Source organism: Sceloporus occidentalis, unplaced genomic scaffold (genome assembly GCF_023333645.1).
Source record: "Sceloporus occidentalis isolate IW3139 unplaced genomic scaffold, rSceOcc1.0.p SCAF_11, whole genome shotgun sequence".
In the NCBI taxonomy this organism is placed as follows: Eukaryota; Metazoa; Chordata; class Lepidosauria; order Squamata; family Phrynosomatidae; genus Sceloporus; species Sceloporus occidentalis.
Window position 1 is genome coordinate 16465843 of NW_028316991.1, and position 23331 is coordinate 16489173.

The following is a 23331-nucleotide window of genomic DNA, read 5'->3' on the forward strand; positions in this document are numbered from 1 at the left end:
AATGCAAGTACTTATGATGACTTCATTTCCTGGAGTACATGTAGTGCCTGCGTGGCACATACCCCAAATAGTCCAAATACCCCCAATGATCCCATGGAGCAGCCACACACTGGGGAGTCTGATCACTGAGTAGGGCGATCTTTCCTCAGTAATGTGGGAAAAAAGGCTATGCCCCTCCACTCCGCTGAACCTAGATCAGAATGTGCCACTGATTGAGGCATCTGTGCTGCAAATGCATAGACCTCAATCATTTTTTAGTACAGTGGGCTAATCAAGAGAAACACTGACCTCCCACTTTTAACATGGTCGCCGTTACAAACCAGAAAGAAAATTGTGAATCTTCCTCTTAAAGTAGAAAGATTAGAAGGTATGTATCTTCTGCATAAGTGTATAATTAACTACACGCACAGTATTATACAATAAGAAAACATAACAGAACGAGGAAACAAAATCTGGTCGTATTTCTAAATATTAGTCCTAAAAGTCCTTCAGGCAGATCACAGCATCTATTTCTGCAAAAATCACTGGAATTATGATCCAATATAAGATCCTGACATAGACTCGGGTCATTTTCATGTTGACATAAAATGGTTGATATGTCATGACATGTATAAACCAGGGGGAAGATCATCATCATCACCATCATCCTCTACAATTTGTCACCCATAAAAAAAAACGTGCCTTAAAGTGGAAATTATCTGTATACTAACCATGATAAGTTAGCATTTCCATTTTATCTAAAGCAGCACAATTAAAACAATAAGAATAAGATATTAAATTGTTTGGAAACAATAGATGTTCTTAGCATTGAACGATGTAAATTAATGGAATGCCAAAGATATCGGCATTCGATTTCTGAAGTTTCAATAATTCTGATAAATATTCTGCAATTGTTTTTTAGATTTAAGTTAGGAAAATGTGGAGAATTACTACAATTATCTTGAAATGTATTTTAAATGACAAAGAGGTCCATGTGTAAACAATTGCATTCTTTGTTAGATATGTGTAACGTTCACATTTTTTTACCCAAACTCAAATAATTTCGCCTTATAAAATATGTTATTAGTTTACCTGTATTGTCCCTTGTTTATAGATTAAATACAATTTCCTGCAACCAGCCAAACATCCAGATACAAAGTAAGCAACCTAGAATAATAACAATCACTACTTTATACACATCAATTTTAGAAGGGTATATCCTTTTTTAAACACTCATCTATGCATCATTGCTCCAAGCTAAGACATTAAATGCGTCTTCCTTATTGTCACTTGTGACACATACTATTCTGTATAAAACCTGCTTCTAATGTTCCCTGTCCTTCACGCTCCATCATCTTTAACAGCACTTCCTCGCTAATCATCCGATATCAAAACATCTACTGATTTTATTAATAGCAGGTATTCTCGGACACTAAATATTTCCTTTTGACCCCCTATTTGACAGTGGGGGAAAAAAAAAAAACCACACCAAAGAGATGCAACAGACAATATACCTACATTACCGCAATTTACTTTTTCAGCCACCTACTGTGATTAACTTGCATCTAGAGCTGTCAGCTTATCACATTTGTAGGTTTAAAATTAGTTTCTGAATCATAGAAATTGGGTTCAAAGCAGCTACAGCTTAATGCTTGAACATGAGAGGCATTATTTTCAGTTGCACAGTAATGAAACCATAAAAAATAACCTATTCACTATTTTTATCCATTAGCGGGTAAAAAAAGATATAAAAAATAAAGAATAATTAAAAGCCTTGATCCAAATTTTACCTTGGGAATAACATAGGTAATGAATTATTGATCTGTCTTCAATTTAATATGCAGTTACATGTTCCTATATCTATTTGTATAGTGTAAAGGAAAAGATTATGGTATGACCCTTCAAAAATACTGTTAAATATTTACACTTAAATATTAGGCCTCAAAATTGTAGTATTTTAATTTTTCACTTAAAATGCACCCACTTGTAATAATAAATAGTTGATGAAATAATGAATCAAATACTGGGCTGTCTGCCTTCAAATTGGGTGAGATCAAACCATTTCACTTGTTTTGGTCTATGTACAGTTGATGAATTTTGCCTATTAATTGATTGTGATCTGATTTTGTCAGTTGAGTATTTGAGTTGACTATTTGATTAATTTAACCTTTTTCAAGAATTTTACTTTAGCTGAATGAATTATACCTATTTAGATTTAATAAATGGATTACAGTTAAAGCTCTATTTATTGATTATTCTACCTTATTTATCCCATGATAAATATAGTCAATGATGTATCTTCTACACAAAATACATTAATTCTAAACCCTTGATATATATATTATCCTTTGAGAGTGCAGAAAAACAATTCTTTTGGATTTATGTTTGTCCTTGTATTTGAGATCGAGCGACATATTTATTGCCCCCTTAGATTAAGTCTTTTAAAACTTTCATGTGGGTTAACTCCTTAAGTACCGTGTGAATAATTAATTTTTAAATTATGGTTGCTGTCGGTTGTCAGAGCAGAACAGCAGCTTATGTGGCACAGATGAAAAATCTGCATTACTGGAGGTTCAAAGACTATTGTTACTTGTGTGCAGATTGCTTTTTTTTTCAATTTAATTTCTAGTGCAGGCTGGTCTTATTAGATGTCTGTTGTAGCAAAATCAGACATGTATAGTTTTTCTTTTTGAGTCACAGGGTGAGTGATTTCTGAAAGTTTCCAGGTATGGTTATAACTCTAAAAAAGCTAAAAAAAAGGACATTGATTAGGCATGATGTGATTAGGAGGAACCTGGGCAGGGAGCATACGTGGGAACTCCTTGGGTTACTCCTGGAGACACCAGGTGAACCGTCCCTTCCCCATTTGGTCAGTCCTCTTAGTAACAGCTACACTTTTCCCATCCTATCCCCAAACAAATTTAATGTGTTTGGGGCTAGCCCTGCTCATGTATGTTGCTAATTTCTGTTCCCTCACACAGCTAACCCCACCTTTCATGAAGGCAGGTAGCCAGAGCCTAGTTCCCAAGTAAGGCAGGGAAAGTCCATATGTCACGCCCCTGAATGTTCATTGAAGATATCTAGATAACCAAGTGAAGCAGCTCTTCACCACTGTATACTGTAGGTAGCCAAGTACAGATAGGATCTCGCTAGAGAAGGAACATAGTCCACATGTAAGGATGTATCAGGTGGAAAGAAAAAAATAAAGACAATTTAATATGTGAAGATAAAAGTCTAGTTAAAATCACATATCAATGACCATGATCCCACCATAATTTGTTGGAGACAGAAGAGACAGCGATAAGAGGAGACAGAGATAAGTCAAGGATATGTAAGAGATCATGAATTTTATAGTATGTTTAAGTCTTGAGTAAGTTTTAGTTCTGTTGCACCACCTCATAACAGACAATTGATTTTTGTTTCCTGTTATCCATTTGTTTTCAAGTCAATGACTATTCAAACACACAAAGAAATTACATTTAAAATTTTAAGTATGGGCACATTTTTGACCTTTTACAATTTAGGGCATTCAGAAGCAGGGCATTCAGAAGCAGGGCATTCAGAAGCAGGGCATTCAAGACCCATACATTCAGCACACATATCTGAACATCTATCATGTTGTTATTTTAAATAAGCTCTATTTATAAATGGATTTTACTGACAGTTTAATATGTGGAACTCTCTGTATATGACCAAGAATCTCAAGGTAAAGTGCTGCTTCCATGGGTCTCTGGGCCACTCTTATCTGTGGTTAGCCACTCCCTACCTAATGCCCATCCAACTCCTAATGATTTTAATGCTATTTGGAGAGAGCCTCACCCTTGTCAGTGCCTAGCTCCACTCATTGCAGGACTGGCACCACCTTATGTATGACTAGACTAAAAGAAAGAGCCGTTTCCAGACATAAATGGCAAAGGGAAGCTATTTGGGGACAAAGATGGCACTGTTAAGCTGTTTGGGCACAAAAATTTGGCACTATTTAGCTGTTTGGAAAATATGGTAACGGTTAAGCTGTTTGGGGACAGAAATGACAAAGAAACTGGGGACAAATATGACAGAAAAGCTGTTTGGCCACAAAGATGACACTGTTAAGCTGTCTGGACACAAATATGGGACTGTTAAGCTTTTTGGGGACAAAGATGACAGAAACAAGCAGTTTGAAGACCAATATGGTACTGTTAAGCTGTTTGGGGCAAATATGTCAAAGACAATCTGCTTGGGCACAAAGGTGACACTGCTAAGCTATTTGGGAACAACAATGTCAAGGACAAGCTGTTTGGGCATACAGAAAGCACTGTTAAGATTTTTGGGGACAAATGTTGCATTGTTATGCTATTTAGGGACAAATATGGCACTGTTAACCTATCCGAGGACGTATTTGTCAGAGATAAGCTGTTTGGTGGACAAATATGGCAAAGACAAGCTATTTGGTGACCATTTTGGCATTGTAATGCTGTTTGGGGACACATATGGCACTTTTAGCTGTGTGGGCACACTGATGGCACTGTTAAGCTGTTTGGGGACAAACATTGCATTGTTAGGCTGATTGGAGATATGTGTGCAATATATTAATGCTGGGAGCATTAATTAGGATGTTTTAAAAGCCCCTAGAATTAAGTTATGTTTTGAGAGGTTTTTTGTCTTTTAACAATGCTCTAGACTATAATTAGCACAACAGAGGGATTCCAAAAAATGCTCAAAAAAAAAGAAACGAGATTTAGCTAAACCAGTTGACCTAAAAGAGGCAATTTGTACAAATCTGAAATTAGATATATTGCTTAGTCATAATCATGTTTAATTGTGTGCTTGTGTTTGCTTGCTCGAAAGCGTGAGCTTCTTTAATCCACTGCAATCAATTCCACTATGGGCTTTAGACCCAGATCTTTTGAAGACCTAGCAACACTCCTGGTTTTATCAAGGCAGATACATATACTATTAGTAACTTACTTGACGGCATATTGTTTAATAATCTTTACAGATACACTAAAAAAGTCTCTCTGTACTTAGAGAAATAAAACATTATATATGTATGTGTGTGTGTATATATATATATATATATATATATATATTCATGTATCAAACATTTTCCTAAGCGCAAACAGGTGTGTTTGAATAATATTTTATTTATAACCCACGTAGGCTAAATAAGGTTAATTCAAATGCGGTCAAAATGAATATATTACTTTATTTGTACATTTCCTGTCAATTTTCACCTTTTTAAAATAAAAAAAAGGACTGCAATTCGATATTTCATATTTCGTTTAACATATGTTATTTTATAAACCCAGCAAGGTCAGTCTTGTTTTTAAACTTCAATTCCCTTCATGTCTTTGGATTTCACACGTTATCTCATGTCAGACGTGCACTCAAGAACCCTGTGTTCTCTAGGCTAACCCTTTGTCCTTCCAAACTGTCTCTGTTAATTTCACTTCTCTAGAACCCATGGCATTGAATTCATATGATTGCTCTCTCTGATGCTTCAGGTTAATGTACTCGTGTATAGGGATGTTTGATATTTTTATAGTATAGTGTACATTACAGGTATTTTAGATGTAAGGATGTTTTACCTAATTGAAAGGGTAGCAGATAAATGAAGCAGCCTTCCAGTAGTAGTAGTACGGGCTAATACAGTGAGGGAATGTACATATCTAGCTGTCATCTAGAACTTATATCATTGGGCGTCTAATGATCTATCTGCAAAGTCCAGAAATGGAGATTCACACCCACAGGTCTTCATTCAAAAATAATACTTTATTCAACAGATGTCTGAGTCCACACAATGGTCCTTTATCGAGATCTTGATAAAGGACCATGGTGCGGTCCGAAATGTCAATTCTATTTAATGGTTGAAATGGTTGATCTTAAGAGTCTTTAGTCACAAACAGAATATTCACAGGTTACTCTGTAAAGCGTTAGGTTTAAGTTACAGGCAATGGAATGGCGATGGAATTAATATATCTTTCATGAAGCAGACTTCTCTTTATCTAGGCACATCCTCAGAGAAACATTTCAAGCTTCATCTTTTAACATTAATCTGCCAAGGCACTTTGCCTCTATCTTAGGTTTGGCAAGTTATCTTTTTTTATGGGGCGATAATGAATCGCAGACATTAATCAACACACATTTTAGAATTAAACATAAAAATGTAACTGGATATATTGCCTCATATTTATTGCGATTTGATTTATGAAGACTTTGCCTTTACTTACAGAAAAGTTGCCATACACTATACAGGGTTTTTGTACACTGTAACTGTAATATTTAGATGCTAAAATCATAAAATTTTTATTGTATAAAAAAAAATTCCTGCAATGGGAGATATCAGTTGCTTGAATATAAAATACGACGGCAATCAGGATTACATTTTCAATTTCCTTTTTTCATTCCTTAAATACAATAAACGATCAGCATAATGATACAAAACAGTCCTCCTTACCTAACTTTCTCTGTTTGTGGTTTTTTAGATGTGTCATATCCTTTGAATGTATGTAATATATTCTAAGAATATAGTCTAATAAATTCTAGGTAAATTGTTGGCAATTTATAAAAAAAAATATTATTATTATTTATTAATATTAACATGATAAGAGGCTTAGGGCTCAGAACAGAACTCTTATTGATGTATTCCACATACTTTTCTAGAAAGGCTATTAAGATGCAGTGCCTGCGTCTTTACATATCTAGAAGGAAACAAAAAAATCAATTTCTATACCCAAAAGATGAAGTTGTGAGTTTTATAAAGGTCAGTAGATGCTGTCAGAAGCTCGCCGCTCAGGCCAAAATAATCATGTAGTTTGGAGAAAACATTATTGGTACAAGACAACATGCATGTGTTATGCTGCAGGGAAGAGTCTGCGTGTCTTATACGGTACAGATGGGAATGGGTGTGCGATAAAGCAGGTTAGAAGTCATACGTGATTTATGGATTTAAGGGGTCTCTTGCTAAAGCTAGTGGCATTTCACATAAGTACAGTTTTATGGGCCCCATTTGCTAAATGGCATTTTCCCGACATTGGAAAAACATTATGGTAATGTTTCGAAGATCATAAGCTCCCTCCTTAGGATGATCATCCGATAAAGCATTGGAAATCATTTTGCCTAATGAAGGTAGGTGAACATGGTAAAATCATTCATCCACTAACTGGCCAATTGATCTTCTCTAACAGCTTTAATTCTGATCAGATGGGAGATTCCAGCACCGTGACAGAGAATGTTGAATAAACATTTCAGTGCCCTTTATAGTCAACATTACAGAAGGTAAAAGGTAAAAGACAGATAAAAACACAATTGAGAATCTATGTTTTCAAACAGACATTTTTGACAAAATGTCTTGAACTTTGACTTATTTTTAAAGTACAAAAGTACGACAAAAACACAGCCTCAAAAATGAATGTGCGTATAGACACACTTTGTGAGTACTGTGATATATAATTTAAAATGTAAACAAAATAATAAAGATACTTTAGTAGATGCTTAACACATCTTCTGCACAGCACAGTTGGGGGGGTCAAATTCTTATGGCCTTCAAAATTCAAAGCGAAAAGCAAGGAGTCAAGACTACAACATGGGCGAATGAACTCTAAACCATGGCTGGACTTGGGAAGAAAAGTGGCCCTGAATGAGATACGTTCTGCTGCAAGCATCCACACGGTGGCCAAACAGAAGGCCCTGACATCTAGGGCAGCAGTAACGCACCATTGGCTACTGGTCTATTGATCACTTGCCAGTTTACCAGTCTAGTTCTGCGCCAGACAGTTTAGTGAAACCATTATACAGTGCAATATAAATCAATAAATAATAATAATGATGATAACTCTGTAACAGTGGTAATTCAACAATGAAGATAGTCCAGAGTAGAGTCCCTATAGGGAGATATATCCAAGTTCAATGAACAAAAGTGTTACACTTGGTAGATATTTGGCTAATACGTTTAGGACTGAAAAAGTGGCATACATTAATTAATTGAGAGCCAATTTGGTAAGCTGGGAATGTTCACATTGTAAACCCACATGGACGATATATTCTGATAAAAAAAATGATCAGATATATTAATATTAAGAGCGTAAAATCGGTGCATGAATCGAGGATTATATACGTTTGCAATGTTTATCTCGGAACAAATGAAATCACGATGTGTCAGTTGATTTGTTAATAATGTATTTAAATAGGAAAAGTTACAGGGCTTACCTTCGTAGTATATTTTGAAGCCATGGGCACTAACTGCAAAATCACTTGTCAAACGTAAAGAAAATACAGATCCTGTACTCATTACAGGAGCTGGAAGATGAAATCCTGTGAGCCTGAAACAAAACAAAAATTTGATTTTACTTATAATGTTACTTGATATTATTGAGGTTATATTTTTTTATCACAGATACTGTATCAATAGTTTTATCTTGTTTTTTTTATTGCAATATGTGTGAGGATACCATTCAATCACTTGTGATATTTATCCTCGTCATCTTCATCAAAACAATTATGTATTTAATGATTAATTATGAGAGAGCAGAGTAACACACCAATACATTTCTGCATTCTTATAAATATGTATTGAATACTTGAACCGCAGAATTCCATGGAACATACAAAAAAAAGACAATGAGGAAGTTTTCACAATGGTATTTAATTAATACCATAACCTTATCATCAATTAAAATACAAGTGATTGGTAGTTGTCTTCAAGGTGATGAGAAATTATGAAAATTTTTAATTTGGGCTGTGATTCAAGTTTAATTTCTTACAAGAAATACCTGTAGGCGTGGATGCCTCCCATACTTTCCCCTCACCCTACGGGACTATTAAACACAACTATGAAGCAAACACATTAAGAGCACAACCCAATAGAACGAGCCACGGCATGTCAGGACCCTGGGTGATAATACTATACGAATTAAAATAAGGTATGGATAGATAGGCCTTGTAAGTAATTTAAATACTATAAATGGTTCCTGCACTTCCTTTTTTCTTTTGGGAGTTGTACTGAATGCAATGTCTGTCCTACAAATACTGCTTTCTTCTCATGAATCTCCTGGCGTATGCTTTATGCCACAAGAAATTAATTGGACTGTGATGCTGTAATAACACTTCGGTACAGAGAAAATATTGAAAGTTGGCGTCGCTCTGTAATACAGAGTGGGAATAAGAGAGTTCTCGGGTTGATTTCTCAGCGGGAGATCTCCCAGTGAGACGGCCAGTCCAAGGGGTCGGTGGAGCATAAAAACTGGCCGATTCAAAGCAGCCGATACAACCGTCATTAACCACAATCTAACTAAAAGAGGCCGGCTTGTGGACACCGTGTCGCCTAATGCCTCAGTGAGGCTCTTCACAGAATCAGAGTCAGTCCCATGGAGGAGTAATTAAAGGAGCGAACAGAGCGAGAAGCAGGCAGGTGATCGGGGAAAAGGTACATAAAATGATATAAAAAAAAAAAGGAGTTGGGGGGATATGGGTCACCCATTTTTAAAGGGGTCTCAGTAGCTCTAAGGTCTCACATGATACCAAAGAAAGGGGGCCAGGTGGCATAATTACAAAATGTGGGGCTGGCTGGGGGTGATACACAAGGGGACAAAGAGACAGAAAGGGGAAGCAACAAAAAGCAGTGTGGACATTTTTTTTTATTGTTGTAGCCCATCAGGATATGCCTCGGTGTGTCTGGCTGTCGGTGTGGCAGAGCATGTCCTCTTTGTCCAGTACAAATGGATGCCGAGGAGTTAAGATTCTGCCTATTTTATTTATTTCCTTAAAAAGGCCACCAAAAAACACAATTCTAGATGCCCAGTGGCAAATGGGAACAGCCAATAGGTGTATTTGGCTGCTGGAGGAGCCAATCACATGCATGTTGTCAAGGGCAACATCAGTAAACAATGCCTGATGTCAGTGTTGTATGCATCACAATGCCCTCATCGGTGTTCTGTGCATCACTCTGGTTGTAAGGCAGAGAGGCAGACAGACATACTGTACCAAACTCTAAGCCATTTCAAATACATTTGATTTTTTTGCTGTTTGATCACCATTATTGGATGATCTGCAGTCTTTGTACATTTGCACAAATTTGTTTACCCTAAAGGGTTCATTCTCCCCCTTTTTCTTTTCATCATTGGATTGGGGTGGGACGTTTAGGAAGAAATTTCCTCGTGCAGATACAGATTTTAGGTAAGGACAGAAATAATTCTAAAAGTGTACATGGTCAAATTTAACCACATAATGATAACAAAAATTACAACATATCATGGTATATAGTCAAATATCTACACTATTTAACAATATAGTATCAGCTTGTCTTTATTTTTATTCCATTTTTTGTGAAAAAGTGCATACTAATGATTGTTTATCTATATCTATGTATGGTTTTAAAAGATGTCATACAAAATATGATTTGTGTGCTTAAACGAAATGAGGCAGGGGAGATGTTGATTGAAGCCCACGGGGGCCAGAATGGACTAGAGTGGGCCCTGACAGAGTGCTGAGCAGGGCTAGGCTAAGGCAGGAATTGTGGATTTTAGGGGAGGAGTTTTGGTAGGAGGCTATTTAAGTTTGGTGATCACAGGGGTAAGGATCCATTTTGTTTAACCTTACCTGGTGGTGTTTGTCTTTCCCTGTCTATCTCTTGTTGTCTCTCTTGTATACTTGGCTGTTTCTTTTGTGTTCCTTTGCTGTCTGTTTCTCTCTTGTGTCCTGGCCTGTCTTTGTTTTTTGTGTCATTTTGTGTTTGGGTCTGTCTTGTTTCTGTGTTTTTTGTGTCTGAGTCTTTTCCTTTTTATCTGGGGCTCTTTTTTGTGTGCCTGTCTGTTCTTTCTTTGTTCCCCCCCTTTTTTCTCTCCCCTCTTCTTGTCCCCTGCAGGTGTCTGTATGGATTTGAGGTTCTGCAGCAGCTGTTGGACCTTGTGGCTGCAGGAGTGACTAGGCCACATGCTGGATCCGGCTGGAATGTTCCTGAAGGCTGGCATGGAGGACTGCAGCAGCGTTGGAGCATAGGAGCAGAGGCAGACCTGAGGAGGATGACGCAGATAGCCCAGGACGGGGCCTGGGAGTCAAAGCAACCCATTTGCAGGCCTTCAGAGGCATACTAGTGTGCAGTGCAACGGCATGGAGGAGGCTTTGGCCCTCGCAGCGTTCCATCACAGCGGGCCAGAAGGGCCCATGGGAAGGCAGTGATTTCAGATGGCCCAGCTGGGTGTCCTGTGGCTGCTGGCCGCTCCCCAGATGGAAAAGGGGGCACAGAGTGCAAGGAGTCAACAGTTGCAGGAGGTGGTTCGGCCTGGTATAGGCCTCTGAGGCCTACCGCAGTGTTTCCCCAGATGTGGGTCCTCCAGGAGTCGTCCAGGGAGGCAGAGAAGCTGGCAGGACGGCCGGGTGCAGCCTGCACTGCGGCCTGTGCAGATGTCAAGGTAGGGAGACACCGGAGAGAGGCCTAGGCAGTTACCTGGGGCAGCTGCCGTGGGGCAGGAGGTTTTGGCTGTGGAGCAGGGGGGCTGGGGAGGCCCCTCTTTTTTCCAATCTCCATCCTGAAGTGGCATATGGGGGGTTTCCGGCTGCAGCACCCCATCCCTCGCACAGACACACGCAGGCACACCCTAATTGATGCATCCATCAGGATGGGATGTGTTGGTGGGAATCTGCACACCAAGGAGGTGGTTTTGGTGCTGCCACTCCTGCGGTGTTTCTCTGCGGCGGCGCAGGATCATACGACCTTGCTGTACGGGACGGCCAAGGGGTCCATTATTAAGGTTTCTTTTTTGCGTGTTATTTCCATCGGGTGCACATGTGTGGGTTGATGCTGAGATGTTTTTCGGGGGCTGTAGTGTGGTATCTATGGCGTGTATAGTGGGGAGTTTCCTGGGAAGTTTATAGATGTGCTGGGCTTGAGATTCTTTGCAGGTTACATTGCATTTGTTTGTGTGGTTCTGGCAGGTTCCGTAGCAATGTTTTATTTGGAGGCAGTGGAATGGTTTTAGGTCACGGTTACTGACGGACAACTGCAGGGGGAAAGCATGGCTCTTGAGAGCTGTCGGTCTAATCGGTGGTTGGAGGGAGGTGGAACTTGGTAGACAGACGTGATGGGGGGGATATGTTAGTAACGTTTAAATGCTTAAGGGGAATCAACAAGTTAAAGGGAGAGATTTTCTTTTAAAGTAAGTACTACCACTGCAAGAGGACATATTCATAAGCTAGAGGGGCAATGGTTTAACGGTACCATCAGGAAATATTACTTACTGGAAAGGGTAGTGGATGCATGGCATAGCCTTCCAGCAGAAGTGGTAGATGTTAATACGGTGCAAACGTTTGGCCAGGCATGGGATAGGCATAGGACAGAGTTAGATATAGGATAAGGGCAGGTACAAAGGAAAGTACTCAGAGATTGGGCAGACTGGATGGGCCTAATGGTTATTATCTGCTGTCACTTTCTAAGTTTTTATATGTTACGGTGTGTTGGAAATGTTTGTGTGTCCCCCCCCCCTTTATTGCCCCCTCCTGTAGCTGCTTCTTGAGTGGGTTGCACAGGCAGCTTTACACAGGGAACACTTGCTTTGTTGTGGTGTGAAGCTGCATTTGTCCAGGTCGCTTGCAATCACGTAGGGTCATGCTGGGGTTTTGGGGTGAGGGGGTAAGGGTTATCTGTTGATGTGACAAATTGCATCGTTGAAGGGTTGCAGCAGTAAGGCGATGTTGATGGTTGTTTTTTCTGAACGGTGTCCCCGGTTAGCCTGGGGGTCGTGTTAAGATGGAGGAGGGGGACAAGAGGCATGAGGGAAATTGTTTCTGGCTTCCTCTGGGAAGCATGGATGGGATGAGGTTAAGGAAAGGGGGCTACGGTATCGCGGTTTTCTGAAACTTTCGGTACTGGGGTTCGGCATGACTGGGGTGAGATGTATTGGAGGTAGTCTCCTGACTAGGGATCTGCTCTGTTTGTCAGGTTTGTTGTATGGGGGTAACGTTTTTGGTGGGGTCGCCATAGAGAGAGCTGTTTTTTGTTGGTGCCTAGGGGATAGCGGTGGGGGACCAAATGGTTCCGTCATGGGGTTTGAAGCTGATTCTGTTGGGATGGTTGATTCGTTGCAGGAAGATTGCCTGTCAGCATTTCCCGGGGCCATGGAGTCTACGGTTTGTCCGAAGACTTCAAGCAGGCTGGGGTATGTACTACATGGCCCAAGGTGATTTAGTCGGGCTGCGGGGCGAGTCTCCTGTTTTGGGTGCCGCTGTCTGATTTTGATCTGCTTCTGGTACGTCTAAGAGGTCACCATCTTTGGAGAGGGGTGGTGGTGTTTAATGTCTTTTCTGGGTTCCTTCGGTTTTTCGTGCACTTACTCTGTGCGATTGGAAACTTGCTGGTGCATAGGTTTGGTAAATTTCCCTGGTCTTGATTCGGTTTGGCTTTTCGGGAGCTGGAGGGCTCTGATTCGGGTAACTGTATGTGGTGGGGTTAAGCAGGTGCTGAGGGCTGACTTGCTGGTCAGTGAGCTCTTGCTGCACAGGCTGCGGGGAAGTGTTTGGGACAATTGGTGACGGGGTTGTCCAGGGGGCCATTGGTTCATGTTAGTATGGCCTGAGGTCTGGGATATATTCGCCCTCTCCTTGTTTTCTTTGAACCGTTCCACTTAGTGTTGGCCCTGTTTTTTGGGGAGTTGGCAGGGGATTGGTAGGGTGGTTTTGATGGAGCTATATCGGAGGAAGGGCACTTTGGTTCTTATGGTTGGTGGCTTTGGTGGATGTTTTTGTGCTTGGTGGTGCTTGTTTTCGTTCGGGTGTTGCATAGAAGTATCGCTGATTCTTGTTCTTGCTTCGTTGGAAGTGGCCTCGGCAGATGAAGTTGGGGGTACGCCATTCGGGGGCTTGCCTTGCCTGGCAGTATAGTGGACTCCCGAGGTCACAAATATTGGCATTGGTGGGATTGTTTGCGGTGGCAGTATATTCAGTGGGTGGCCCACGTAGCCATGTTCGGGTGGTTCCTGGCAGGGGCGACCCCTTCCCAGGTCTATGGGTTAGAGCTGGGTGATGCGCTCCTTAGTTTGTGGATGTGGGATCAAGTGGTGGGTGTTCCTACCCCCCCCCCCTATTGGGATTTGTGGGAGGCGGTTACTGAGGTTTCACTGTCTAATCTTGCTTTGGACGTTGCTGTGCGATAGTGCTGGTGCGGATGTCTTGGTGGGCTGGTTTGTTTTGTCTACTGTGCCCGATGATGCCATGTGGATGGGCTTTTGGGGGTTATATCAGCGGATTGTGTTCTTCCGGGTACATCAGGATGGATGTTGGCTCGGTCTGCTTGGCCGCCTCACCATGCAAATGGTGTTTGAGGCTGGTGGGGGGGGGGGGGGAGCTCGGGTTGCTTCTCCCCTCTGTGGGTTTTTTCTTCGGGCCTCTTTTGGTAGGCGGGTTATCAGCCATTCTCAACAGTAATGACCCCGACGGGGACCGCAGTTAGGTATAGCGGTTTGCAGCTGGGTCTCCCAGGGGTTTTGGTGCTTGGTGATGGAGTTTTTGGTGGTGGTTGCCATTACACAATTTTGGTTATGAGTAAGATTGTTTTTGTTCTTCTTCTTGTTGGGGGGGTGCCGGTTTGTGGGGGTCACCTATCGGCATTCACTAGTTTTTGGGATGTGGCGGAACTGTGGTTGGAGAACTGAGCCCGTCGGTGGGGGCCGCAGTTGGGCATAGCGTTTGTGCAGCTGTGTTACCCGGAGGGTTTTGGTGCTTGTGGGATGGAAATTTTGGTGTGGGTTGTTGGACCTTGGTGGCTCAACATTACAAAACTTGTTCAGTTATGAGTTTGTTCATTTATGTTGCTGATGTGGGGGTTGGTCACCGTGAGACGGTTGATTTGGTTTGTACAGGTGCCGTGCCTGTTGTTAGCACCTTTCGTGAGTTAGAGGGGTATTGAGCATTGCCTGGGCGTCATGGTTACGCTGCTGGTGTGCTTTGTCCAGAGGCAGCAAAGGTGGATGGGCTGGTTTGTGGTGCTGGATAGGTTTTTGTAGGCATTTGGCGCAGATTTCTTGATTCTGTGAGTGGCGGTGGGTTTTGAACGGGCCAAGCTTTCTTTTGTGGGGGGAGCCCATCCGGCTTGAGGTGTCAATGGATGGGCTCATGGCGGTAGCTTGCCAGGTATCCAAGGGGTTAATGTGGTGGTATGATCATTGGTGGTCATAACCGGTGGGAGGTTCCTTGCAAGGAGTGGTGCTCGGAACCTCAGGTCCGGGTTGGGGCATCCTGGTATGTCCCCTCCCAAAATTGGTGTGTGGTATGGTACCTGGATAACTTGGCAAGCTAGGTTGGTTTTGGTTACGTCATTGTCTCTGTTAACGCATCTATGTTTATTATTTCAGGTTTTACAGGACAATGACTGTTAAATAAAATGGCTGTGGCCTTTTCAAACCCATCTTGTGTGTTGGTGTTTTATTTAATTGAGCAAATGAGCCAAGCCTGGCCCGTGAGTCGAAGCTACATCTGTCATGAAGCCCACGGGGGCCAGAATGGACTAGAGTGGGCCCTGACAGAGTGCTGAGCAGGGCTAGGCTAAGGCAGGAATTGTGGATTTTAGGGGAGGAGTTTTGGTAGGAGGATATTTAAGTTTGGTGATCACAGGGGTAAGGATCCATTTTGTTTAACCTTACCTGGTGGTGTTTGTCCCACCCTCCCTCCCATTATGTGGTTGAGTTTGTGGAGTAGTGTTGCTGCATTAGTCACAGTTGTGGGCGGTAGCTTGCCAGGTATCCATGGGGTTAATGTGGTGGTATGATCCTTGGTGGTCATAACTGGTGGGAGGTTCCTTGCAAGGAGTGGTGCTCGGAACCTCGGGTCCGGGTTGGGGCATCCTGGTATGTCCCTTCCCAAATTGGTGTATGGTATGGTGTTGCTGCATTAGTCACAGTCGTGGGCGGTAGCTTGCCAGGTATCCATGGGGTTAATGTGGTGGTATGATCATTGGTGGTCATAACCGGTGGGAGGTTCCTTGCAAGGAGTGGTGCTCGGAACCTCAGGTCCGGGTTGGGGCATCCTGGTATGTCCCCTCCCAAAATTGGTGTGTGGTATGGTACCTGGATAACTTGGCAAGCTAGGTTGGTTTTGGTTACGTCATTGTCTCTGTTAACGCATCTATGTTTATTATTTCAGGTTTTACAGGACAATGACTGTTAAATAAAATGGCTGTGGCCTTTTCAAACCCATCTTGTGTGTTGGTGTTTTATTTAATTGAGCAAATGAGCCAAGCCTGGCCCGTGAGTCGAAGCTACATCTGTCATGAAAAGTGCAAAAATTCCTCAAATCCATAAGTGTAAAAAAGGGAAAAAACAGCCTTAGCTCATGACATCACAATCCATGTAAAAGCTGGAGTTTGCTTCCAGGTGCTATCGCTATGAAGATGAAGCGTAAGTGGAAGAGGCGGTCTTCATTTTACAAGCAGAAGAGACAATCAAGTGACCTGCAGGGCGTTCCCGCGGCTTACGAAAAGAAGAAGGTGGCTCCAATTCGCAAGAGAAAGATGACGTTCCCTGAGGGATACATCAAATACATCAACAAAATCCTGCAAAGCAACGCCCGATAAATGCTGTCTCCCTGATGTATCTAAAATAAAGCTAAATTAGATTAAAAATTTCTTATGTAGTTTTGTTTTAACCCACGACTCCACATACCTGTGTGGACAAACTAGGGTTAACAGAGCGACGACACTTTTGCTCAGTATATGATGTCATGCAGATAGTATATACAAAAATATTGACAATAAAATAGGAGTAGAACAGATAATGCTCAGGTCACTTCCCGCACTGGGAGACCCTCAAAGCTTTACACCGCTTCACGGTGCGAGACGGGCTTCAGGCATCATTTAAAATTATCCGTGGCAGAGTCTCTCCTAATTACTGGGAGGGACCCAGTTTTATAAATTTATTTATTTTTTTATAACTAGTGATATTTCTTATTGACAAATAATACCATCTTGCTGTGAGATATTTGAAACTGTTTGTACAAATTTACTCTTTGAAGGTATCTTAATATGCATTCATTAAATGTGTCGGAGAGAACAATTACACCTTTAGGAGAAGATGCAGCTCCAGAGTGGCAACACACCACATCTCCACCAAAGCCAAACAGTTATAGGAAAGCCCACCCGCTGATATAAACAGGGGTACTTTTTTTGCACATGTGCAAGGGGGTATTGGAAGACATCCCACTAAAAACCTACATCAAACCAGTGCTGGAGCTGACTGGATATGATTACATCACAATGGCGCATACAGCAGGAGATGTGGTCGGCGGGGGAGAGAGGTGATTCTATGCATTTGCAAAAGGGGCACCATGACAATTTAAAGTGTATATGATGGCTGGAGTGTGCCGTTAATGTGTAAGACACAGCACTCCTAGTAAAATCATACCATGATAAAATAGGAACTGAAAGCACGGGAGTCCTACACCATGTGCTTGTGAGGTTTAAAATAAGATACCATGTAGGGAGGCATGGGACCCAACCATGCCTTCCTCTTAGAGGTTAAAGTATTTCCACCACTCTCCATCGTACTTAGACGTGTATTGCTTTAATCATAGTCTTCTTCCTAATACTTGAACGCAATCCCGAGGAACGTGAAATCATTTTTGAGTCATTTATTTTGTCTATTGTATTGTAAAAGATGACAATAAGATCTTGATGCTGTTAATTGGCACTGAACAGCATTATCAGTAAGTAAAAAATCCCTTTATTTTACAGGTTGCAGCCTTTGAGTTGCATTCAATGTATGTTGTCCTCCCCTACCTGTGGTACTTATTTATTTTTACCAATTAATACCCTCTTATTTTAGGAGAGGTTGGGAGGTGGAGGTATGGTTGAGCCTCAGTGCTCCCCAAAGCATTATTATTTATTATACATCTGCCACCGTAGCACTTAAATGTGTCTAGTGCAGCTTGTATTTCCGGGTGGAAACATGTGGAATTGGCAGGCTAGCATACAACTGGAAAATAAATGATTCAACCTCAACCAATATGATTATAAAAGATTACAAAATTACCAGTTCTGGTGTTTAACACTTAAGCAAATATGCCATTAGTTCCTTACAAACCAATCAATGATAACTGATTGATCACTGCTTCCTAAGAATGGGAAGGAATTAGTCCTACACATTCTGCAAGAAGGTCAACAGATTATTCACTTCCCAAGTAAGGCAAGGCTTTTAATCTTAGATGTGTTTCTTACATTTTTTATTGTCTGCATTATTTGTGAGTTTCCCTTCAATTTCTACTTATTTGCACATTCAATAGCTTGTGGTTACTATAGTTTCTTCCCGATACCCAGGCTGATACTGTACTCTATGTTCTAGGTTATATAGTTACGCAGGTTTATGTATCGTAAATATATACATACATGAGTATCCTGTTTGAACAACATACAAACCGGGAGTCAAATTTAACAACACTTTCATTAACAACAAAAAATAGAGATGGTATATCCACTCATTTAATATGGAGGACCATTTCCTCTTACAGAAGCAGCAAGGTAAGTTAAATCCCCGGGAAAAGTCTCAAAAATAGCCCAAATTTTGGTGGAATCAAATCGAATAAAATAGCAATAGAATACAGTACTACATTTAAAATCCTATGTATAAGCCAAAGCCACGCCTTTAAATGAAACTCTTTGTACATGTCATGGAAAGATTGAAGGACAAGGATCTTCTAAATTGGACGAGTGGTGTGATCTTGTAACCTCATTTTAAGAAATGTTACCATCCTATCCATTCCACTTAATATAGAAAACATGTCTTCTTCCAACTCTTGGTCCGCATTCATTATAATAAATTTGACCATCCTACCCATGCAGTACGATATAGAAAATTTGATTGGGTTTCTTCTACTTTATGGCCAATACATAGGGTTGAGGCCAGACCAAAATCATATCTGATGGCAATAGGGAATGGGTTAGACCAGGGCAGAGAGAGAGTGTGGCCAAATGTCACAACTCCACCCAGAGATTTAACTCACTGACCATCCCTTATGAAATAAACATCATCATCTTTTACCTATATTATTTTTTCCCCCATAATGTATATTTTTTAAAGGTGCTGTTCCACTTAAACTGTGTTTATCTATTCGTGCAAAGTAAAACAAAAACGTTTAAGAAGAATTGTCTGGTTCTATGGCAACAACCTACCAGGAGCTACTTTGTGTCCCGTGACAATTTTGGTATTCAACAGTACTAGCAACAATGCTTCCAATGCTTTCTATAGTTATTCAAATGTTAGAATATAGCAGAGTAGTTGGAACAGCGCTTTTGATTACAGCTCTACCAATTCAACTCAACTATATAATTTTGCTTGGTTTTCTTAAACATTCTTCCTTTCTATAGCAAGGAGCCACTAGATTATTATATTTATAGATGTTTAAGGGCAGCTACTTGTAGTATATGTACTTTTTCTATTTCTCTGTTTTATCAAACAAAAATGTGACTGCTTCCCCTTGTCATGTGTTTGAATTGGATTATAGATATCTGTAATTTTACAACAATAACTGTTCTTCACAATCCGGTTGCAAAGCTATAAATCCTGTACAACTATGTTAATCATGATGCATCAAAATTACTTTCAATGTTATTTTATCCTTGAAAATATTGGCTGTCCTACCCAATTACGTTTGACTAAAATTATAAATGACTGTTTGCATCAAGCCTATCTTAAACCACATGTCTTGGAGAAATCTTCGCAAATCACTTTATCTATTCGTTTAAAAAAGAAAAATGAAGATGACACAGCATAACTTGTAAATCAAAAAAAATATTTAGCACCATTCTTCCAGTTTGGAACTTGAGAACCCACTGTGAAGGTTCCCAGTGTGCACAACATTGTGCGAAGGAAGAGATTACGTAGAATGGTAGAAAGAATACGTTTATGGAATGTAAAATATTAACTCTTTTAATGTCAATGGGTTCCCAACATCAGAGAGGGTTAAATTACAAAATCTCTAGTACTCGTATCACGCTGTCAATTACGTAATGTAATAAGAAAATTGAGGAGAAATAAATTCTAATGAAACCCATCTGCAGAAGAGACCCTGCAGTCCCAAGAGCTTATGCAACTCTACTAAGTCCAATAAAATGTATCATTTCCCACTAAAGACTCCATCTGACCCACTAATATGTATTTATGTAATTGAAAAGTAGTTTTCTAGAGGAATAATAAATTTGATTTGGCCAGTTTAATTTATTAACAGATTTTCTGCTCTTTCTATATACAATAATTTATCTTTTAGCTATAGGACTCTGTGATATATTTAGAACCAGCGGATATTGTGAGCTCAAGGCAAAAAGAGTCATCATGGGATGGTAGAGGGACAGACAGTATTGTGGTTGAATAGTTTCCTAGGCCACAACGCTCCTCATCGCACAATATGGCAACCTGCCCCTGGTTATACGGATGCCACCCTCTTGGACTGCTATCCTAGGCCTAGTCAACCTAGGACGGAACATGCAACTGTGGACAGAGAGATTCGGGTCCACGGAGGAACGTTCTCTCTTAAAGAGGGAAGATTAAGAGATATGGTGCTTGGAAAAGGTGTCATATAATTGGTCATGTGGTCAGAGTGGTGTTTTCTTGCAAAAGAGCCTGATTTAGGGACAATGCAGCGACCTCAAAGCAGAACTCCATGATATTCTCTGATCGGAACAACATCATAAGAAACCATCTGGACTTAAGGAGTTCCCACAGGCCTACATATTGGAGAAATTCATGAGTGAGGGTCCTGTGTTTAAATCCCATTGCTTTTAAGAACTGTTTGCTGTTTTACTTTTATTTTGTATGTCTTGTTTTTTGTAATTGTGGCACTGTGTAATCTCTCTCTAGTATTGATATCCACAAACCCTAAGAGAGGATAACAGGATCTCTATATATATCTATATTTGCCCGGGGTGGGTTGATGTTCTAATTCGGATTTCTCACGAATCCGGTATCAAAATCGTGAGTGGTGGCAGACTACCTGGGGCAATACAGGCAGGATTTGGGGTTTAATTTGGTATAACTTATGCCTTGTTAAGGGGTCAAGTTAGTAAATCCAGAGGCCTGGTGCTATTAACCCCTTCATGCCCACGCCCTCCCCACAGTCACGGCTTGGCAAGTAGTCCTGACCGTGACAGCTTCCATAATTATGCAATTTGATTTCTGTGATTTGTAAGATGTGACATTTGTAATGTAAATGGTAGCCACGATGAAAACAATACCAATGAAGTTGCTAAGGTTTAAATTGTGGCTTTTAATTAGACCCAAATAAAAGTGTCTAAATAGACTGTCCTACCATCATTGTTTTAAAGTGACAGAGTGACTATAGAAAATCATTCATGTTATTCTCTCTTCACAAAGCTATGTCGTATTTTTTATTTGTTTATTATAGTAAATTAGATCTAAAAATGAGTTTATAATGATGTCTTTGCATGGGAATCAAATTAAGGGGCAGCATTAATCTTTCCCCAATTACTTAAGAAAAAAACATTTGTAAACAAACTGCTTAAGCTAATTAAACAATTGTTAAATAATTAAACTAATTACAATTTCAATTAGCCGGTTTATATTTTTCAATTTTAAGTAACAAAAACAAAGATTTTTTTTTTTTTTTTTAACATTTCCATTAGCAGCTTTAACTTCAATTTAAGGAACAAATGTATTGATTTGTTTTTACCATAGATAATCCCAACATTGTTGATAAAAAGTTTTATTAGTAGTAGTATTATTAGTAGTATTTTTTATTAGTATTATTATTATACTTTATTTATATAGCACCAACAATTTATGCAGCTATCATATATTTAAATATGCCTTTAGCCAGGGTCGGACTGGGGATGACAAAGTGGCCCTGACACTTTAAGGCCAGCGACCGCAAACACCTGGATAGGAGAGGCCGAATGCTACGTTTTTTTCCTTAAAACAGATTTGTCACTTTTCCCAAATTTTGCAATTCAGTAAATAAATAAACCTGTGTAACACCGTAAAAATGAACACTATGTGTATATTACAAACCAACTTATCTGTATACCACGGACGCTGCCTATACTTTCCTTCCTGTTTCCGTGATCATTTTTTCTTGAAGGGCTGTTCAATTTAGTCAAAACTAAATAAGAATATAAATCTTAACAGACCTGTCATTTCATTGTTTCTTAATAATTAATCAAATCAAAACAATATAGAAACATATAAAAAAAAATAATTCAGTTTCTATAGCAACAGCCTATCAGTGCATGCTTTTGTGTCACATGACCATTAAGCGTTGCCTGTAAAAAATATGAATGGGGACATTTTTTTTTTCTTTTTTAAAATCTGGGCATTAAACCCTATTTAGCCCCTGCTATCGAACAACTCCTTTACCAAACACTAAGGCAGTAACTGCTTATGTGATAATTAAATAGAATAATAATGAAAAAAAAAAATATAATATATATATATATATATATATATATATATATATATATATATATATATATATATTGTGATCCTGCACCCACACAGGGTACCAAACAGCACGGTCCTCTAGGGTATTAACGCCACATCTCAGTTAGGTAATCACCCACGATTTATTTGTAGTCCACGTATGAAGATATTTACAGGATTACATAGAACACAAATTCGCTACAAACAAAAGTGATGGGAGCAGCGTGAGGGGTGAAAGGTGAGTGCGAGGGGGCGGAGCTTTCACCCCTCACGCTGCTCCCATCACTATGCGGCCATCAGACTGCTGGAAAACTGATCTAAACGGCCGATGCGTGCTGATGCCGCCGGCCGGAGCTACTTTAATACTTTTTTTTTTTTCATTTAATAGCCGTATTAATTTTTTTTTTTTTAAGTATTAAAGTAGCTCCGGCCGGCGGCATCAGCACCCAGCGGCCGTTTAGATCAGTTTTCCAAATAACCTCTAGCCGGGACAGTTTGTCAGTCTTCACACACAGGGCAAGAAACTGGATAAGAAGCCACATCACAGAGCAATCAACTGAGGGCAGTGTGAAGGAGCCAGACTTTATTCCTAGCTTCAAATAGGTACTGTGTATGTGTGTATGTGATTCATATGTATGCACAGTATGTAATGTATGTAGTATGTGTGTATAATGTATGTGTGCATGTATGTGTTTGTGTATAGTGCATGTAGCCACAAAAAGCACTATATAAACCAATAAATAATTATAAAACCCATTAATATGAAATAATTATGAGCAGTAGGTTAAAGTAGAGCTCCAAAAAAACCCCAAACAAATTGAATGGAAAATTCCCCTGACCACACAGGAAAAGCTAAAATGTATTATACTTTACTAGGTTCTAGGAACATGGGCAGGGGCAGGCTGGGCCGGGGTTCAATTTAATACGGCCGGAGCTACTTGAATACTTTTTTTTTTTTCATTTAATA

The 23331-nt window shown here is 40.1% G+C and overlaps 1 protein-coding gene across 1 annotated transcript in view; it reads right to left on the reverse strand.

The window, feature by feature from the left end:
• The window catches only part of LOC149305636 (CUB and sushi domain-containing protein 3-like), a 403051-nt gene that overhangs the window by 344202 nt on the left and 35518 nt on the right, over positions 1-23331 (reverse strand). The window contains exon 3 of the mRNA XM_089477264.1: positions 8167-8279. Coding sequence (XP_089333390.1) covers positions 8167-8279 — 113 coding nt within the window. The remainder of the gene's footprint in view (positions 1-8166; positions 8280-23331) is intronic.